Source organism: Oncorhynchus mykiss, chromosome 1, assembly GCF_057628025.1.
Source record: "Oncorhynchus mykiss isolate SJ-2025 chromosome 1, ASM5762802v1, whole genome shotgun sequence".
NCBI lineage: Eukaryota > Metazoa > Chordata > Actinopteri > Salmoniformes > Salmonidae > Oncorhynchus > Oncorhynchus mykiss.
Window position 1 is genome coordinate 88007951 of NC_143022.1, and position 19505 is coordinate 88027455.

Consider the following 19505-nt stretch of genomic DNA (forward strand, 5'->3'; position numbering starts at 1 on the left):
CACACACACACACACACACACACACACACACACACACACACACACACACACACACACACACACACACACACGCGCACACACACACAAGAGAGAAAGGAGTGAGAGAGAGAGAGAGAGAGAGAGAGAGAGAGAGAGAGAGAGAGAGAGAGAGAGAGAGAGAGAGAGAGAGAGAGAGAGAGAGTGAGAGAGAGAGAGAGAGAGAGAGAGAGAGAGAGAAAGAGAGAGAGAGAGAGAGAGAGAGAGAGAGAGAGAGAGAGAGAGAGAGAGAGAGAGAGAGAGAGAGAGAGAGAGAGAGAGAGAGAGAGAGAGAGAGAGAGAGAGAGAGAGAGAGAGAGAGAGAGAGAGAGAGAGAGAGAGAGAGAGAGAGAGAGAGAGAGAGAGAGAGAGAGAGAGAGAGAGAGAGAGAGAGAGAGAGAGAGGTGAAAGCTGAGAACAGGAAGGGAGGAGAGATGTTTATTGTAATGTTTACGTACATTTTATTGTTTATTTCACTTTTGTTAATTATCTATTTCACTTGTGTAGTGTGTTTAGATGACTGGCTGCTGTCTACTGTCAGATCCGTATAGTATTACACACGCACGACCACACACACACACGCACGCACGCGCGCACACACACACACACAAACTCGCACGCACGTGTACGCGCACACACACACACACACACACACACACACACACACACACACACACACACACACACACACACTCACACACACACTCACACACACACACACACACATGCACGACCACACACATGCACGACCACACACATGCTTGCACAAATACACGCACACTCCTGAGCATCACAGAGGCTTTTATGTGTAGAATGTCTAGTTGAAACTATGCACAGGTCATAATCTCATGGTTCATTTAGGCCCTTTAATTTACGAGCAGCGACACTTCTGACATAAAACGCTGCTGTGAATGGGGATGAAATATACACACACACAGACATGAAATACAGCTTGTGATTTATGTCAGCGAGGCTAACATCTGTTAAAATGCAGCATGCTCACTGACAGAGGAGCGCTTAAACATCGCACTGCGTGCCGGCCCCCGGGACCACTAAAACACAACACGATTCTCACATCTGTAGGATTTCTATACCCACTTTGTGCGTGTGTGTGTGTGTGTGTGTGTGTGTCTTCTACAGAACATAAATCATTTTCTCCAGTCATAGCCCTATCCAGGATGACTACAGGGTACAGATATATATGCATGTACTCAGAGAGAGAGAGAGAGAGAGAGAGAGAGTGAGAGAGAGAGGAGAGAGAGAGAGAGGGGTAGAGAGAGAGAGAGGGGTAGAGAGAGAGAGGGGTAGAGAGAGAGAGAGGGGGGTAGAGAGAGAGAGAGAGAGACAGAGATGGGTAGAGAGAGAGGGGGGTCCTTTGAATTGAGTGGGGTAGAGAGGGCTAGAGAGAGGGTCGGCTCTTAGTCCATTCTCCTCTCAGGGTTAAAAGGTTATCACCTGGTCCTAACTAGCCGTCTGGCCTGATAATGACAGGGGTCAGAGTTCAACGTGCCTCACTGCACTGGGTCGCATTGAGGTGAACCCCTTAGTCACACAGAAACCTTCAGTGTGTGTGTGTGTGTGTGTGTGTGTGTGTGTGTGTGTGTGTGTGTGTGTGTGTGTGTGTGTGTGTGTCCAGCTCATGCCTTATTGTCAGCACCACACAATTAAAGCCCTGACCCTCTCTGTCTAGCAGGCTTCACTGTGTTAATGCATGGGAACTCTCACAGTGGAAAAACTCAACAGTTAATATCTCTCTCTCTTTTCTCTCTCATCTCTCTCAGACACACACACACACACACACACTCTCTCTCTTTCTCCCTCTTGGCTCAGCCTGTTTTGAATGATTCACTTGAAGGCTGTTATGTCTTATTCAGTCTGTAGGGTAATAGTTTCACTGGGGTGGTGTTGTGCTGTTATGTCTTATTCAGTGCCAGGGTATGTGTCAAGAAAATGTATTCCTTCTGTGCAGCACAACCAACACTCTGCTCTGCTCTGTCCCGTTTAGTCATTAACAGGGGAAATCATTAGACTGGGCTGGCTGCATTAAGTGACTACGTCCCCAATGGCACCCTATTCCCTATATAGTGCACTACTGTATGTAGGGAATAGGGTGCCCTTTGGGAGTCAATCAGTGTCTATGAGGGATCACAGTATACCATGGAATGTTTTTACTGTGATGTAAGTGAAGTGAAAAAGTTTACGTTTACTTAGATATTCCCGTAGCAATCATGAATTTGAAGATTTTGTCATTTTGATTTGTGATGCTCTCTTAGAGTTGAATTTAAATGAACGATCAGGTCATAAAATATACCAAACGCATAGATTTATCTTTAAAAATGTAAGACTGTTGTCTAAACTCAACGTTACCAACTGAGGGATGTTGTGTGGGGAGAGGATGGCAAAGTATTTACCACAACTTTAAGCAAAGGTCCAGCAGAGCTAACCATGAGCTAACTATATCTAACCATGAGCTAACTATATCTAACCATGAGCTAACTATATCTAACCATGAGCTAACTATATCTAACCATGAGCTAACTATATCTAACCATGAGCTAACTAAATCTATCCATGAGCTAACTATATCTAACCATGAGCTAACTATATCTAACCATGAGCTAACTATATCTAACCATGAGCTAACTATATCTAACCATGAGCTAACTATATCTAACCATGAGCTAACTATATCTAACCATGAGCTAACTATATCTAACCATGAGCTAACTATATCTAACCATGAGCTTACTATATCTAACCATGAGCTAACTATATCTAACCATGAGCTAACTATATCTAACCATGAGCTAACTATATCTAACCATGAGCTAACTATATCTAACCATGAGCTAACTATATCTAACCATGAGCTTACTATATCTAACCATGAGCTAACTATATCTAACCATGAGCTTACTATATCTAACCATGAGCTAACTATATCTAACCATGAGCTTACTATATCTAACCATGAGCTAACTATATCTAACCATGAGCTAACTATATCTAACCATGCGTTAACATAAGAACATACTATATGTTACACTGGTAGACGTACCTACAACCACATCCTTACCCCCTGCTGTCTCCCCTCCTGCTCTCTTTCTCTCTTTCCCAAACCTTTGTTCTGTAGATCAATGAACGAACTGACACACACAAACACACACACACACGCACATGCACACAGGCATGCTCATAGGCACAGACACACACACACACGCACAAACAGACACACCATGCCTCAAAACCAAAATATACAACTTCTCAAATTAAAACATTTTCTCCAGAGTAATTGCAGTGCAAACATTAATCAGGATCATGCACTATATATTCCCTCTACAGCAAATAACTTCTGACAGTCTGCTTCTAAACAAATGCTACAGTCTAGACCAGGGACTCAAACAGCACAGTGTTACAGTCTAGACCAGGGACTAAAACAGCACAGTGTTACAGTCTAGACCAGGGATTCAAACAGCACAGTGTTACAGTCTAGACCAGGGTCTCAAACAGGCTGTCCTGTATACTGAATGAACCAATTGATTCTCTACTCTACTACCCTATTCTGCTCTATACTCTACTCTACTACCCTATTCTGCTCTATACTCTACTCTACTACCCTATTCTGCTCTATACTCTACTCTACTACCCTACTCTGCTCTATACTCTACTCTACTATACTACCCTATTCTGCTCTATACTCTACTCTACTACCCTATTCTGCTCTATACTCTACTCTACTCTACTCCACTACCCTATTCTGCGCTATACTCTACTCTACTCTACTACCCTATTCTGCTCTATACTCTACTCTACTACCCTATTCTGCTCTATACTCTACTCTACTACCCTACTCTGCTCTATACTCTACTCTACTATACTACCCTATTCTGCTCTATACTCTACTTTACTACCCTATTCTGCTCTATACTCTACTCTACTACCCTATTATGCTCTATACTCTACTCTACTCTACTCCACTACTCTATTCTGCGCTATACTCTACTCTACTACCCTATTCTGCTCTATACTCTACTCTACCACCATATCCCCGCTCTATACTCTACTATCCTGTTCTGCTCTATACTCTACTCTACTACCCGACTCTGCTCTATACTCTACTCTACTCTACTACTCTATTCTGCTCTATACTCTACTCTACTCTACTCTACTACTCTATTCTGCTCTATACTCTACTCTACTCTACTCCACTACTCTATTCTGCGCTATACTCTACTCTACTACCCTATTCTGCTCTATACTCTACTCTACCACCATATCCCCGCTCTATACTCTACTATCCTGTTCTGCTCTATACTCTACTCTACTACCCGACTCTGCGCTATACTCTACTCTACTACCCTATTCTGCTCTATACTCTACTCTACTCTACTCCACTACTATATTCTGCGCTATCCTCTACTCTACTACCCTATTCTGCTCTATACTCTACTCTACTCTACTACTCTATTCTGCTCTATACTCTACTGTACTCTACTACCCCATTCTGCTCTCCTATACTCTACTCTGCGCTATACTCTACTCTACTCTACTACCCTATTCTGCTCTATACTCTACTCTACTCTACTCCACTACTCTATTCTGCGCTATACTCTACTCTGCGCTATACTCTACTCTGCGCTATACTCTACTCTGCGCTATACTCTATTCTGCTCTATACTCTACTCTACTCTACTACTCTATTCTGCTCTATACTCTACTGTACTCTACTACCCCATTCTGCTCTCCTATACTCTACTCTGCGCTATACTCTACTCTACTCTACTACTGTATTCTGCTCTATACTCTACTCTACTCTACTCCACTACTCTATTCTGCTCTATACTCTACTCTACTCTACTCCACTACTCTATTCTGCTCTATACTCTACTGTACTCTACTCCACTACTCTATTCTGCGCTATCCTCTACTCTACTACCATATTCTGCTCTATACTCTACTCTACTCTATTACTCTATTCTGCTCTATACTCTACTCTACTACCCTAGCTTGCTCTATACTGTACTCTACTCTGCTGCCCTATACTCTGGTCTATACTCTACTGTACTCTACTACCCCATTCTGCTCTCCTATACTCTACTCTACTACCCTATTCTGCTCTATACTCTACTCTACTCTACTCCACTACTCTACTCTGCACTATACTCTGCTCTGCTCTACTCTACTCTACTACACTCTACTCTACTCTACTCTACTCTGCTCTACTCTACTCTACTACCCTAGCTTGCTCTATACTGTACTCTACTCTGCTGCCCTACTCTGGTCTATACTCTACTGTACTCTACTACCCCATTCTGCTCTCCTATACTCTACTCTACTACCCTATTCTGCTCTATACTCTACTCTACTCTGCGCTATACTCTACTCTACTCTACTACTCTATTCTGCTCTATACTCTACTCTACTCTACTCTACTACCCTATTCTGCGCTATACTCTACTCTACTCTACTACCCTATTCTGCTCTATACTCTACTCTACTCTACTACCCTATTCTGCGCTATACTGTACTCTACTCTACTACCCTACACTGCTCTATACTCTACTCTACTATACTACCCTATTCTGCTCTATACTCTACTCTACTACCCTATTCTGCTCTATACTCTACTCTACTACCCTATTCTGCTCTATACTCTACTATACTCTACTCCACCACTATATTCTGCGCTATACTCTACTCGACTACCCTATTCTGAGCTATACTCTACTCTACTATACTACCCTATTCTGCTCTATACTCTACTCTACTACCCTATTCTGCTCTATACTCTACTCTACTACCCTATTCTGCTCTATACTCTACTATACTCTACTCCACCACTATATTCTGCGCTATACTCTACTCTACTACCCTATTCTGAGCTATACTCTACTCTACTACCCTATTATGCTCTATACTCTACTCTACTCTACTCCACTACTCTATTCTGCGCTATACTCTACTCTACTACCCTATTCTGCTCTATACTCTACTCTACTCTACTACTCTATTCTGCTCTATACTCTACTCTACTACCCTATTCTGCTCTATACTCTACTCTACTACCCGACTCTGCTCTATACTCTACTCTACTCTACTACTCTATTCTGCTCTATACTCTACTCTACTCTACTACTCTATTCTGCTCTATACTCTACTCTACTACCCTATTCTGCGCTATACGCTACTCTACTACCCTATTCTGCTCTATACTCTACTCTACTCTACTACTCTATTCTGCTCTATACTCTACTCTACTACCCTATTCTGCTCTATACTCTACTCTACTACCCGACTCTGCTCTATACTCTACTCTACTCTACTACTCTATTCTGCTCTATACTCTACTCTACTCTACTACTCTATTCTGCTCTATACTCTACTCTACTCTACTACTCTATTCTGCTCTATACTCTACTCTACTCTACTCCACTACTCTATTCTGCGCTATACTCTACTCTACTCTACTACCCTATTCTGCTCTCTACTCTACTCTACTACCCTATTCTGCTCTATACTCTACTCTACTCTACTACCCGACTCTGCTCTATACTCTACTCTACTCTACTACTCTATTCTGCTCTATACTCTACTCTACTCTACTACTCTATTCTGCTCTATACTCTACTCTACTCTACTACCCTATTCTGCTCTATACTCTACTCTACTCTACTACTCTATTCTGCTCTATACTCTACTCTACTCTACTACCCTATTCTGCTCTCTACTCTACTCTACTACCCTATTCTGCTCTATACTCTACTCTACTCTACTACCCGACTCTGCTCTATACTCTACTCTACTCTACTACTCTATTCTGCTCTATACTCTACTCTACTCCACTACTCTATTCTGCGCTATACTCTACTCTACTCTACTACCCTATTCTGCTCTCCTATACTCTACTCTACTACCCTATTCTGCTCTATACTCTACTCTACTCTACTCCACTACTCTATTCTGCGCTATACTCTACTCTACTACCCTATTCTGCTCTATACTCTACTCTACTCTACTACTCTATTCTGCTCTATACTCTACTGTACTCTACTACCCCATTCTGCTCTCCTATACTCTACTCTGCGCTATACTCTACTCTACTCTACTACTGTATTCTGCTCTATACTCTACTCTACTCTACTCCACTACTCTATTCTGCGCTATACTCTACTCTACTACCCTATTCTGCTCTATACTCTACTCTACTCTATTACTCTATTCTGCTCTATACTCTACTCTACTACCCTAGCTTGCTCTATACTGTACTCTACTCTGCTGCCCTATACTCTGGTCTATACTCTACTGTACTCTACTACCCCATTCTGCTCTCCTATACTCTACTCTACTACCCTATTCTGCTCTATACTCTACTCTACTCTACTCCACTACTCTATTCTGCGCTATACTCTACTCTACTACCCTACTCTGCTCTATACTCTACTCTACCACCATATCCCCGCTCTATACTCTACTATCCTGTTCTGCTCTCTACTCTACTATATTACCCTTCGCTGCTCTCTACTCTATGCTAGACTCTGCTCCACTCTACTCTACTCTACTCTGCGCTCCTATACTCTACTCTACTCTGCACTATACTCTGCTCTGCTCTACTCTACTCCACTCTACTCTACTCTACTCTACTCTACTCTACTCTACTACCCTAGCTTGCTCTATACTGTACTCTACTCTGCTGCCCTACTCTGGTCTATACTCTACTGTACTCTACTACCCCATTCTGCTCTCCTATACTCTACTCTGCTGTATATTATACTCTACTCTGCTACCCTACTCTACTCTCTACTCTGCGCTATACTCCACTCTGCTCTATATTATACTCTACTCAACGACCATACTCTGCTCTATATTATACTCTACTCTACTACCCTACTCTGCTCTCTACTCTGCGCTATACTCTACTCTACTCTACTCTACTCTGCTCTGCTCTGCTCTGCTCTATATTATACTCTACTCTACTACCCTAATCTGCTCTCTACTCTGTGATATACTCTACTACCCTAGTTTGCTCAATATTGTTCTCTACTCAACTCTACTATCCTACTCTGCTGTGTACACTACTCTACTCCACTCTACTCTCCCATTCTGCTCTATACTCTGCTACTCTGCTCTACCCTACCCTACACCCAGAGTAGAGTTACTCTGCTCTATTCCACTAACCTGGCTTGCTCTATACAGTACTCTATTCTACTACCCTGCTCTGCTCTATACTCTACTCTACTCTATTACCCTACTCTGCTCTCCACTCTGCGCTATACTCTGCTCTACTCTACTCTACTCTACTCTGCTCTTTTCTACTCTGCCCTGTTTTACTCTGCTTGCTCTACTCTGCCCTATACTCTGCTCTGCTCTACTTTACTCTAGTCTGTTCTATACTCTACTCTGCTCTGTACTCTGCTCTACTCTACTCTAGTCTGCTCTACTCCACACTCTACTCTGCTCTGCTCTGCTCTATACTCTACTCTACTCTATGCTCTACTCTACTATCTACTCTATGCTCTGCTCTGCTCTGCATGGCTCTACTCTATTCTGCTCTGCTCTTTTCTACTCTGCCCTGTTCTACTCTGCTTTTTCTACTCTACTCTGCCCTACACTCTGCTCTACTCTACTCTGCCCTATACTCTGCTCTACTCTACTCCAGTCTGTTCAAAACTCTACTCTGCTCTGCATTCTGCTCTACTCTGCTCTATACTATACTCTGCTCTGCTCTACTCTGCACTGCTCTACTCTACTCTATTACCCTTAACTGCTCTCCACTCTGTGCTATACTCTGCTCTACTCTGCTCTACTCTACTCTACTTTACTACCCTAGCTTGCTCTATACTGTTCTCTACTCTTCTACCCAAATCTGCTCTATACTCTACTCTACTCTACTCTTCTCTACTCTACTCTACTCTACTCTACTCTAATCTACTCTACTACCCCATTCTGCTCTATATTCTCCTCCACTCTACTCGTGTCTATACTCAATTCTACTACCCTACTCTGCTCGCTACTCTACTCTGCTCTGCTCTACTCTACTCTACTCTCCTATACTCACCTCCCCTCTGCTCTACTCTACTCTACACTACTCTACTCTACTCTACTCTACTCTGCTCTACTCTACTCTACTATCCTGTTCTGCTCTATTGTCACTTTACTGCTCTATACTCTGCTCTAATCTGCTCTATGCTCTGCTCTATACTATACCATACTCGGCGCTACTCTGTTCTATACTCTGCTCTACTCTTCTCTCCTTTACTCTATAATTTTCTCTATCATCTACTCTGCTCTATGCTCTACTCTGCTCTATGCTCTACTCAACTCTACTCTGCTCTATGCTCTACTGCTGTCCGCTCTACTCTGCTCTATACTCTGCTCTATGCTCTACTCTGCTCTAGACTACTCTAATTAGCCCTATACTGTGCTCTACTCTGTTCTATACTCTGTTTTACTCTACCTAACTATACCCTATTGCTATACTCTGCTATATGCTTTGCAATATACTCTGCTCTACTCTGCTCTATACTCTATGCTAGTCTACTCTGCTCTATGCTCTACTCTGCTCTGCTCCACTCTACTGTTGTCTGCCCTATACTCTGCTCTAATCTTCTCTATACTATACTCTACTCTGCTCTAATCTGCTCTATACTCTACTCTGCTCTGCTCCACTCTACTCTAGTATGCCCTATACTCTGCTCTCCTCTGCTCTATACTCTGCTTTACTCTGCGCTATACTCCAAAATACTCTTCTCTACTCAACTCTACTCTGCTCTATTCTCTGCTCTATTCTGCTCTACTCTGTTCTGCATAATACTCTTGTCTACTCTGCTCTATACTCTGCGCTACTCTACTTTCCTTTACTATTCTCTGCTCTAAAATCTACACTATACTCTGCTCTGCTCTACTCTATACTCTGCTCTACTCTACTCTGCTCTGCTCTGCTTGAATCTCTACTCTACTCTGCTGTACTCGACTCTACTCTGCTTCTACTCTGCTCTATACTCTACTCTGTTCTAATCTGCACTTCTCGACTCTACTCTGCTCTACTCAGCTCTATACTCGGCAAAATACTCTACTCTGTACTCAGCTCTACTCTACTCTGCTCTATATTCTACTCTGCTCTACTCTACTTTATACTCCGCTGTACTCTTTTTCTATGCTCTATTCTACTCTACTCTGCTCTGCTCTACTCTGCTCTATACTCAGCTCTACTCTGCTCTAAACTCTACTCTACTCTGCTCTGCTCTGCTCTATACTCTGCTCTACTTGACTCTACTCTGCTCTATACTATGCTGTACTCTTTTCTATACTCTGCTCTACTCTATACTGTACTTTACTCTACTCTGTTCCGCTCTAAACTCTGCTATTCTCTATACTCTACTCTGCTCTGTACTCTACTATACTCAGCTCTATGCTCTACTCTACTCTATACTCTGCTCTACTCTGTTCTATGCTCTACTCCGCCCGATACACTACAATTACATGCCCTATACTCTGCTCTATACTCTACTATACTCTGCTTTCTACTCTACTATACTCTGCACTGTACTCTACTACACTGTTCTGTGCTCTACCCCACTCGAAACACAACAATTCTATGCCCTATACTCTACTATACTCAGCTCTATGCTCTACTCTACTCTATACTCTGCTCTAGTCTGTTCTATGCTCTACTCTCTATATGTTACTTTTCTCTGCTCTATACTCTACTATACTCTGCTCTATACACTACTCTACTCTACTCTACTCCCTTCTTGCTGCTGATTATATGAACCATCTAATTATCCTCTACTGTACCTGTAGTCTAACCTAGCTACAATTATGACATGTATTGTAGGCTCCTAAACCCAACACCTACCGTCATTGTCAAGAGCTTCGGATCTCTTGGTGTAACAGCTGAGGTGTTGGGTTGACGGTCCGAAGGTCCAAGGCTCAAACCCCAGGTGGTACTGCACTCTGACTTTGCTACAATATCAATCATTCTCCTCTCTCTCTCTTTTCTCCCCAGCATCTAAAGTCTGTCCTCCATGTGATAACCAACTGAAAGCTGACAACATCATGGAGCATTACTGTGCCAGCGACTTTGGTAAGAGCTATACACACACACACACACACACACACTCAAACATGTGACAGAGCTAGTCAGTTTCTAGGAGCAGCCTTGTGATGTGTGTAGTTAAATGAGACCATGGTTCTAGTTTGACTCCGTACAGTAGATTGTCTTCTCACACACTAACACACACGCACACACACACGCACACACACACACACACACACACACACACACACACACACACACACACACACACACACACACACACACACACACACACACACACACACACACACACACACACACACACACACACACACAAACAGACACACACACACACACACACAAATCTCACTCCAGAGACGATGACAGTAATGAGAAACACAATGTTGAGGGCTCACAGCCACAATACAACAGTACTCCTCACACACACACACAAACTTTCCATCACACACTCTCTCAGACACACACACAAACTCTCACACGCATGCATGCAAGCATGCACAGAGACGACACAAACACACACAGATATGCAAACTCCCTCACGCATAGACAAGCAGAAATTGTTAAGGACTACATCAGCTAACCGCCACATCACCACCACATGTAACTGGTGAGGAGAACCATGATAATGAATCCATTACAATGTGGGATACATACAATAACTCTGATAGAATGACAACAGTATGTCCTGTGTTAGGAAGTCCAGTTAGCAGGCTGTGTTCAAGCTCAGTTTAAGTGCATTTTGGAACAATTCAATGTAATTATTTACTCATTTTGTGCCATGTCGTGTTTTGAATGTTACAGTTCAGGCAATGTCCCAATGATAAGGTCCATACCACATTGAGGTAACGTCTCCGTCTCTCGTTCCCTGAATGTAATTATGGTCCCAGCAGGACACACTGAGTTGAATGTCCTCTGTTCGCCAAGTCTTTTAGCTGGTCCCTGTAAGACTATAACTCTGAAAAGCGTCTACATTTAACACTCCCTCGAACGTTGCCAGAGTCTTCAGAGTTGATCATGTTCTGGATTGGCTGTAGTGTGTAGAAATCCTGTTGTGTGGGTGTAAGTTTAGAGAAAAGCCTCAGCCAGTCTTTGGAGGATTGAGTAAAACTCTCCATTGAATTATTATGATAATCATGGATACTGACCAGGCTGTCCACATCCCTAGTGGCAAACATTTTTCAAAATAGCATAGTGTAGCAACACAATTCAACCAGTCTTTCCTTTTTTGGTACATTTGATCACATAGAATAGAGGTTCAAACACAGTCAAACTTCTTTTTTTTTTTCCCCCTTTATTTAACTAGGTAAGTCAGTTAAGAACAAATTCTTATTTACAATGACGGCCTAGGAACAGTGGGTTAACTGCCTGTTCAGGGGCAGAACGCCAGATTTGTACCTTGTCAGCTCGGGTGTTTGAACTTGCAACCTTCCGGTTACTAGTCCAACGCTCTAACCACTAGGCTATCCTGCCGCCCCAAATGTAAGATATTATCCAATACTGTATATATCCAATATATATTTGATGACCTTTTATCACCAGTGAACATGAGAGCAGCCATAACTGATAATACTGAGAAGTGAACATGATACCAGCCAGAACTGATATTACTGAGAAGTGAACATGATACCAGCCAGAACTGATATTACTGAGAAGTGAACATGATACCAGCCATAACTGATATTACTAAGAAGTGAACATGATACCAGCCATAACTGATATTACTGAGAAGTGAACATGATACCAGCCATAACTGATATTACTGAGAAGTGAACATGATAGCAGCCAGAACTGATATTACTGAGAAGTGAACATGATACCAGCCAGAACTGATATTACGTTAACATGATACCAGCCAGAACTGATATTACTGAGAATGTACTTCTGCTTGAAGAATGATGCATTATTCAAATCCAAGAGCAATACAATACAAGCCACGTGACCCAAATGGAACCCTATTCCCTGCACAGTGCACTACGTCACCCATAGGTGCACTACCCTATGGGTCCTGGTCAAAACGAGTGTTTCAAATTGTTAATAGGGTGACATTTGGGACACATCTAGTGTCTTTATTCTGTTTCACACTCAGAGAAGCAGCCAACACTGACTAACAGCCAGCCACACAGTTCTTGGTCATACACACACACACACACACACACACACACACACACACACACACACACACACACACACACACACTCCCTTTTCATCTAACATGAGGTAAGACAATAGTAATCTAGATTTTTATCCATCTGTTTAATTGGGAGATTGAATAATAGTCTGCTGTATAGTCCAAGGAGAATAAAATAGGATAGTTGTGGAAAACAGCATGAAATAACATGACACAATAACTATCTCAGAATGCAATTTGACTGCGTATGAAGGCAGATAGCCAATCAAAGCACACACACACACCGACAAGCATAGGAGAGCATTGTTCACTTCAAAGCATGAACTCTTTTAGCTGAGTGTCTAGTAGTTAGTTGAGTGAAATCCAGAGATGATTACAGAGGTAAAGATTTTAGAGACTTGGATTGTTTGATTGAGCCAAGAATGACGCAAATATTCAGCAGCAATGACAGCATTATTATACAAGATTTTCACACTTGGTGTCAACTTCTGGTAACGCCTCAACATTTAAATTCATTTGTACCTATTTATAAATGACTTGGCTTGAATATATCATCTGAACATCTATGAGATGAATATCCTTATCCTTGCCTGAGACTTGTTTGCAGAGGCCTGGCTGTAAACCTGCTGGGTGTAAATCTATATACCCAACACCTGCATGTTAGTGAGGCTGACAAGCGCTCACCCCAGGAAGGGCTGTTTCTGCTCAAAATGACAGGCTCTCTCTCTCTCTCTCTCTCTCTCTCTCTCTCTCTCTCTCTCTCTCTCTCTCTCTCTCTCTCTCTCTTTATTGGCCTCTGTCTGTCTGTGTGTCCTCCTCTTTTCCTCTCCTTTCACTTCCATCCACTCCCTGAATATCACTGGGTCTCTGTTACTGACTGGGTCTCTGTTATTGACTGGGTCTCTGTTACTGTTTCTTACTCAATTCCTTTCCTGTCACTGTAAGGAGGAGACATATTTGACCAATATGGGAAGGGTTTCACCTTGGATAGAAAGGCATCTCTAGGCTCTCTGGTACTCAGTAACTTACCTTCCTCAATGGTGCCCTGGGGGCACACAGGGCAAGGGCAAATACTTTTACCTACAGCTGAGGTTTTGTGTGTGTGTGTGTGTGTGTGTGTGTGTGTGTGTGTGTGTGTGTGTGTGTGTGTGTGTGTGTGTGTGCGTGCGTGCGTGCGTGCGTGCGTGCGTGCGTGCGTGTGTGTGTGTGCGTGTACTAGGTCCACCAAGTCATCCAAACTGCTGTTTCCTTTCTGAAAACTGTCAGACAACTCTTTCAATTCCAATTTTATTTTCTGTTACTTGCATTATTTTGTACAATGTCTCAGGTCAAATACTGGCTGGTGGGACCCACACACACCACACAAATACCCCCCTGAACATATTAAGACCCCGTGTGTGTCTGTGTGTAAGAAACATTAGAAAACAGGAGGAAAGGAGGCCAGAAGTAACATGTCAATGTTCCAGGTGGTTGGGAACATAACTATGTTTGATACCAACGTTGGTCCTTCATCCTCAACATGATTCTTTTTGGTCTGTCAGGGTGTGCTTACATGGAGAATTCCTCTCTGAAACAAACACAGACACACATAAACACACAGACACAGAGGACGTGGTCTTGTGGCAGTCCCAAGGTAATAGTGATTAGTTGTGTAAGGGTAAATGATGACCCTCTGGAGAGGTGTAAAGTACCCCTGTGCTTGGGGCGGGGTCTACCCGTGTTTGTGTATGTGTGTGTGTGCGTGCGTGAGTGAGTGTGTGCGTGTGTGTATGTGTGTGTGGCAGTCTCTCTGGGGGTGCCACAGGGTTCAATTCTCGGGCCGACTCTTTTCTCTGTATATATCAATGATGTCGCTCTAGCTGCTGGTGATGCTCTGATCCACCTCTACGCAGACGACACCATTCGGTATGCATCTGGCCCTTCTCTGGACGCTGCCTTAATAAACCTCCAAACGAGCTTCAATGCCATACAACTCTCCTTCCGTGGCCTCCAACTACTCTTAAATACTAGTAAAGCGAAATGCATGCTCTTCAACCGATCGCTGCCGACACCCGCCCGACTAGCATCACTACTCTGGAAGGTTCTGACTTAGAATATGTGGGCAACTATAAATACCTAGGTGTCTGGTTAGACTGTAAACCTTCCCTCCAGACTCATATCTCCAATCCAAAATCAAACCTAGAATAGGCTTCCTTTTTCGCAACAAATCCTCCTTCACTCATGCTGCCAAACTTACCCTCATAAAACTGACTATCCTACCGATCCTTGACTGCGGCGATGTCATTTACAAAATGGCCTCCAACACTCTAAGCAAATTGGATGTAGTCTATCATAGTGCCACCCGTTTTGTCACCAAAGCCCCATATACTACCCACCACTGCGTCCTGTATGCTCTCTCGTTGGCTGGTCCTCGCTACATATTCGTCGCCAAACCCACTCGCTCCAGGTCATCTATATGTCTTTGCTAGGTAAAGCTCCGCCTTATCTCAGCCTACTGGTCACCATGGCAACACCCACCAGTAGCACGTGCTCCAGCAGGTATATCTCACTGGTCATCCCCAAAGCCAACACTTCTTTTGGCCACCTTTCCTTCCAGTGACTAGATCAAATTGCAAAAATCACTGAAGTTGGAGACTTATATCTCCCTCACTAACTTTAAGCATCAGCTGTCAGAGCAGCTTACCGATCGCTGCAGCTGTACACAGCCCATCTGTAAATAGCCCACCCAACCAACTACCTACCTCATCCCCATATTTGTTTTGTTTTTCTGCTCTTTTGCACACCAGTATTTCTACTTGCACATCCTCATCTGCACATCTATCACTCCCGTGTTAATTGATAAATTGTCATTACTTTGCCACTACGGCCTATTTATTGCCTTACCTCCTTACTTCATTTGCACACAATGAATACAGATTTTTCTATTGTGTTATTGACTGTACGTTTGTTTGTGTGTAACGCTGTGTTGTTGTTTGTGTACCACTGCTTTGCTTTATCTTGGCCAGGTCGCAGTTGTAAATGAGAACTTGTTCTCAACTGGCCTACCTGGTTAAATAAAGGTGAAATAAAAAATGTGTGTGTGTGTGTGTGTGTGTGTGTGTGTGTGTGTGTGTGTGTGCATGCATGCATGTTTGTGTGTGTGTGTGTGTGTGAATGCGTGCATGCATGTTTGTGTGTGCGTGTGTGTGTGCGTGTGTGTGTGTGTGTGTGTGTGTGAATGCGTGCTTGCGTGTTTGTGTGTACGTGTGTGCGTGTGTGTATGTGTGCGTGTGCCATCAAGGCATGTCCAGGTCCCAACACAAAACACATGAGTAGCTTTCATATAGTTTTTGAATGTTTTTGTCCAATGTTGTGGCTGATTCCATTTGCTAAAGGGATGGGTTGCATGTTTTTCTGAGTTTTGTTGTTGTTTAGGGCATGGATTTAAGTTATGTTTGTTTACTCTGCCATAGATTCCATCTTAAAGGCAAAACTGCCATAGGAGGTTTATTTGAGATTAAAATGCAAGTCACTGATCCAAATGTTTATCTCAATCTGTCTCTCCATCTCTCTCTCTCAATCACTTTCTCCTCCCACTCTCTCCTTCCTCTCTCTCTCCCTTCTCCCATAGCTATCAAGATGAAGATCAAAGAAGTGAAGAAAGAGAATGGCGACCGTAAACTCATCGCCGCTCAGAAGAAGAAGAAGGTGCTCAAGATGGGTGTCCTGCGTAAGAAGGACTTGAAGAAGCTGACGCTGTACATAAAGAATGGAGCCAACTGCCCCTGTGCTCAGCTGGACAACCTTGGCAGTAACTTCCTCATCATGGGCCGGAAAGTGGACCAGCAGCTGCTGCTTATGTCCATCCACAAATGGGAGAAGAAGAGTACAGAGTTGAAGTTCGCCATCAAGTACATGAAGAGTCAGCAGTGTCCCACCTATCATACCGTCTTCCAGTGACCTTACTGATACAACTATCACAACCCCAGTCTTCCCCAAATGTCTCCCCCCTCCCCTCTATCCCTCCAGTCAGTTGTCTCTCCCTCTCCCCTCTATCCCTCCAGTCAGTTGTCTCTCCCTCTCCCCTCTATCGTTCCAGTCAGTTGTCTCTCCCTCTCCCCTCTATCCCTCCAGTCAGTTGTCTCTCCCTCCCCCCTCTATCCCTCCAGTCAGTTGTCTCTCCCTCCCCTCTATCCCTCCAGTCAGTTGTCTCTCCCTCCCCCCTCTATCCCTCCAGTCAGTTGTCTCCCCCTCCCCTCTATCCCTCCAGTCAGTTGTCTCTCCCTCTCCTCTATCCCTCCAGTCAGTTGTCTCCCCTCTATCCCTCCAGTCAGTTGTCTCTCCCTCTCCCCTCTATCCCTCCAGTCAGTTGTCTCCCCTCTATCCCTCCAGTCAGTTGTCTCTCCCTCTCCCCTCTATCCTTCCAGTCAGTTGTCTCTCCCTCTCCCCTCTATCCCTCCAGTCAGTTGTCTCTCCCTCCCCTCTATCCCTCCAGTCAGTTGTCTCCCCTCTATCCCTCCAGTCAGTTGTCTCCCTTCTATCCCTCCAGTCATTTGTCTCTCCCTCTCCCCTCTATCCCTCCAGTCAGTTGTCTCTCCCTCTCCCGTCTATCCCTCCAGAAAGATGTCTCTCCCTCTCCCCTCTATCCCTCCAGTCAGTTGTCTCTCCCTCCCCTCTATCCCTCCAGTCAGTTGTCTCCCCTCTATCCCTCCAGTCAGTTGTCTCTCCCTCTCCCCTCTATCCTTCCAGTCAGTTGTCTCTCCCCCTCCCCTCTATCCCTCCAGTCAGTTGTCTCCCCCTCCCCTCTATCCCTCCAGTCAGTTGTCTCTCCCTCTTCCCTCTATCCCTCCAGTCAGTTGTCTCCCCTCTATCCCTCCAGTCAGTTGTCTCTCCCTCTCCTCTATCCCTCCAGTCAGTTGTCTCCCCTCTATCCCTCCAGTCAGTTGTCTCTCCCTCTCCCCTCTATCCCTCAGTTGTCTCTCCTTCCTGTCTTCCCCAGATGCTTCCCCCTCTCCCGTCTATCCTTCCTGTCTTCCCCAGATGCTTCCCCCTCTCCCGTCTATCCTTCCTGTCTTCCCCAGATGCTTCCCCCTCTCCCGTCTATCCTTCCTGTCTTCCCCAGATGCTTCCCACTCCCGTCTATCCTTCCTGTCTTCCCCAGATGCTTCCCCCTCTCCCCTCTATGCCTCCAGTCAGTTGTCTCCCCCTCTCCCCTCTATCCTTCCAGAAAGATGCTTCCCCCTCTCCCCTCTATCCTCCCTGTCTTCCCCAGATGCTTCCCCCTCTCCCAGATGTCCTTCCAGTTTCCTACCTATCATACTGTTTTCCAGTGACATTGTGGAGATGTTTCCTTCATATCTCACAAATGTCACTTGTATCCTATTTGTATCAGATTGGCCTTCCCATCTAGCCTGCTCCCAGATATGTCTGTGCTCCATTGCTGTTCAAGCCAAAATGTCAATGAGACACAGGGAGCTGGGCATGATAACACAAACAGACTGGCAGTCAGGCTACTTCCCACCTGTCTATCTATCCCAGTCTCACCCAAGTCTCCCCCAGTCTCTCTCCCAAGTCTTCCCCAGTCTCTCTCCCAAGTCTCCCCCAGTCTCTCTCCCAAGTCTCCCCCAGTCTCTCTCCCAAGTCTCCCCCAGTCTCTCTCCCAAGTCTCCCCCAGTCTCTCTCCCAAGTCTTCCCCAGTCTCTCTACCAAGTCTCCCCCAGTCTCTCTCCCAAGTTTTCCCCAGTGTCTCTCCCAAGTCTTCCCCAGTCTCTCTCCCAAGTCTCCCCCAGTCTCTCTCCCAAGTCTCCCCCAGTCTCTCTCCCAAGTCTTCCCCAGTCTCTCTACCAAGTCTCCCCCAGTCTCTCTCCCAAGTTTTCCCCAGTGTCTCTCCCAAGTCTCCCCCAGTCTCTCTCCCAAGTCTCCCCCAGTCTCTCTCCCAAGTCTCCCCCAGTCTCTCTCCCAAGTCTCCCCAGTCTCTCTCCCAAGTTTTCCCTAGTCTCTCTCCCAAGTCTTCCCCAGTCTCTCTCCCAAGTCTCCCCCAGTCTCTCTCCCAAGTCTCCCCCAGTCTCTCTCCCAAGTCTCCCCCAGTCTCTCTCCCAAGTCTCCCCCAGTCTCTCTCCCAAGTCTCCCCCAGTCTCTCTCCCAAGTTTTCCCCAGTCTCTCTCCCAAGTCTCCCCCAGTCTCTCTCCCAAGTCTCCCCCAGTCTCTCTCCCAAGTTTTCCCCAGTCTCTCTCCCAAGTCTTCCCCAGTCTCTCTCCCAAGTCTCCCCCAGTCTCTCTCCCAAGTCTCCCCCAGTCTCTCTCCCAAGTCTCCCCCAGTCTCTCTCCC

General features: G+C 44.7%; 1 protein-coding gene across 1 annotated transcript in view; it reads left to right on the forward strand.

Annotated features, from left to right (window-relative positions):
- The window catches only part of LOC110531225 (secreted frizzled-related protein 5), a 34871-nt gene extending 15694 nt beyond the window's left edge, over positions 1–19177 (forward strand). The window contains exons 2-3 of the mRNA XM_021614446.3: positions 11021–11098; positions 16810–19177. Coding sequence (XP_021470121.1) covers positions 11021–11098; positions 16810–17138 — 407 coding nt within the window. The 3' untranslated portion in view covers positions 17139–19177. The remainder of the gene's footprint in view (positions 1–11020; positions 11099–16809) is intronic.
- Positions 19178–19505: the final 328 nt, after the last annotated feature.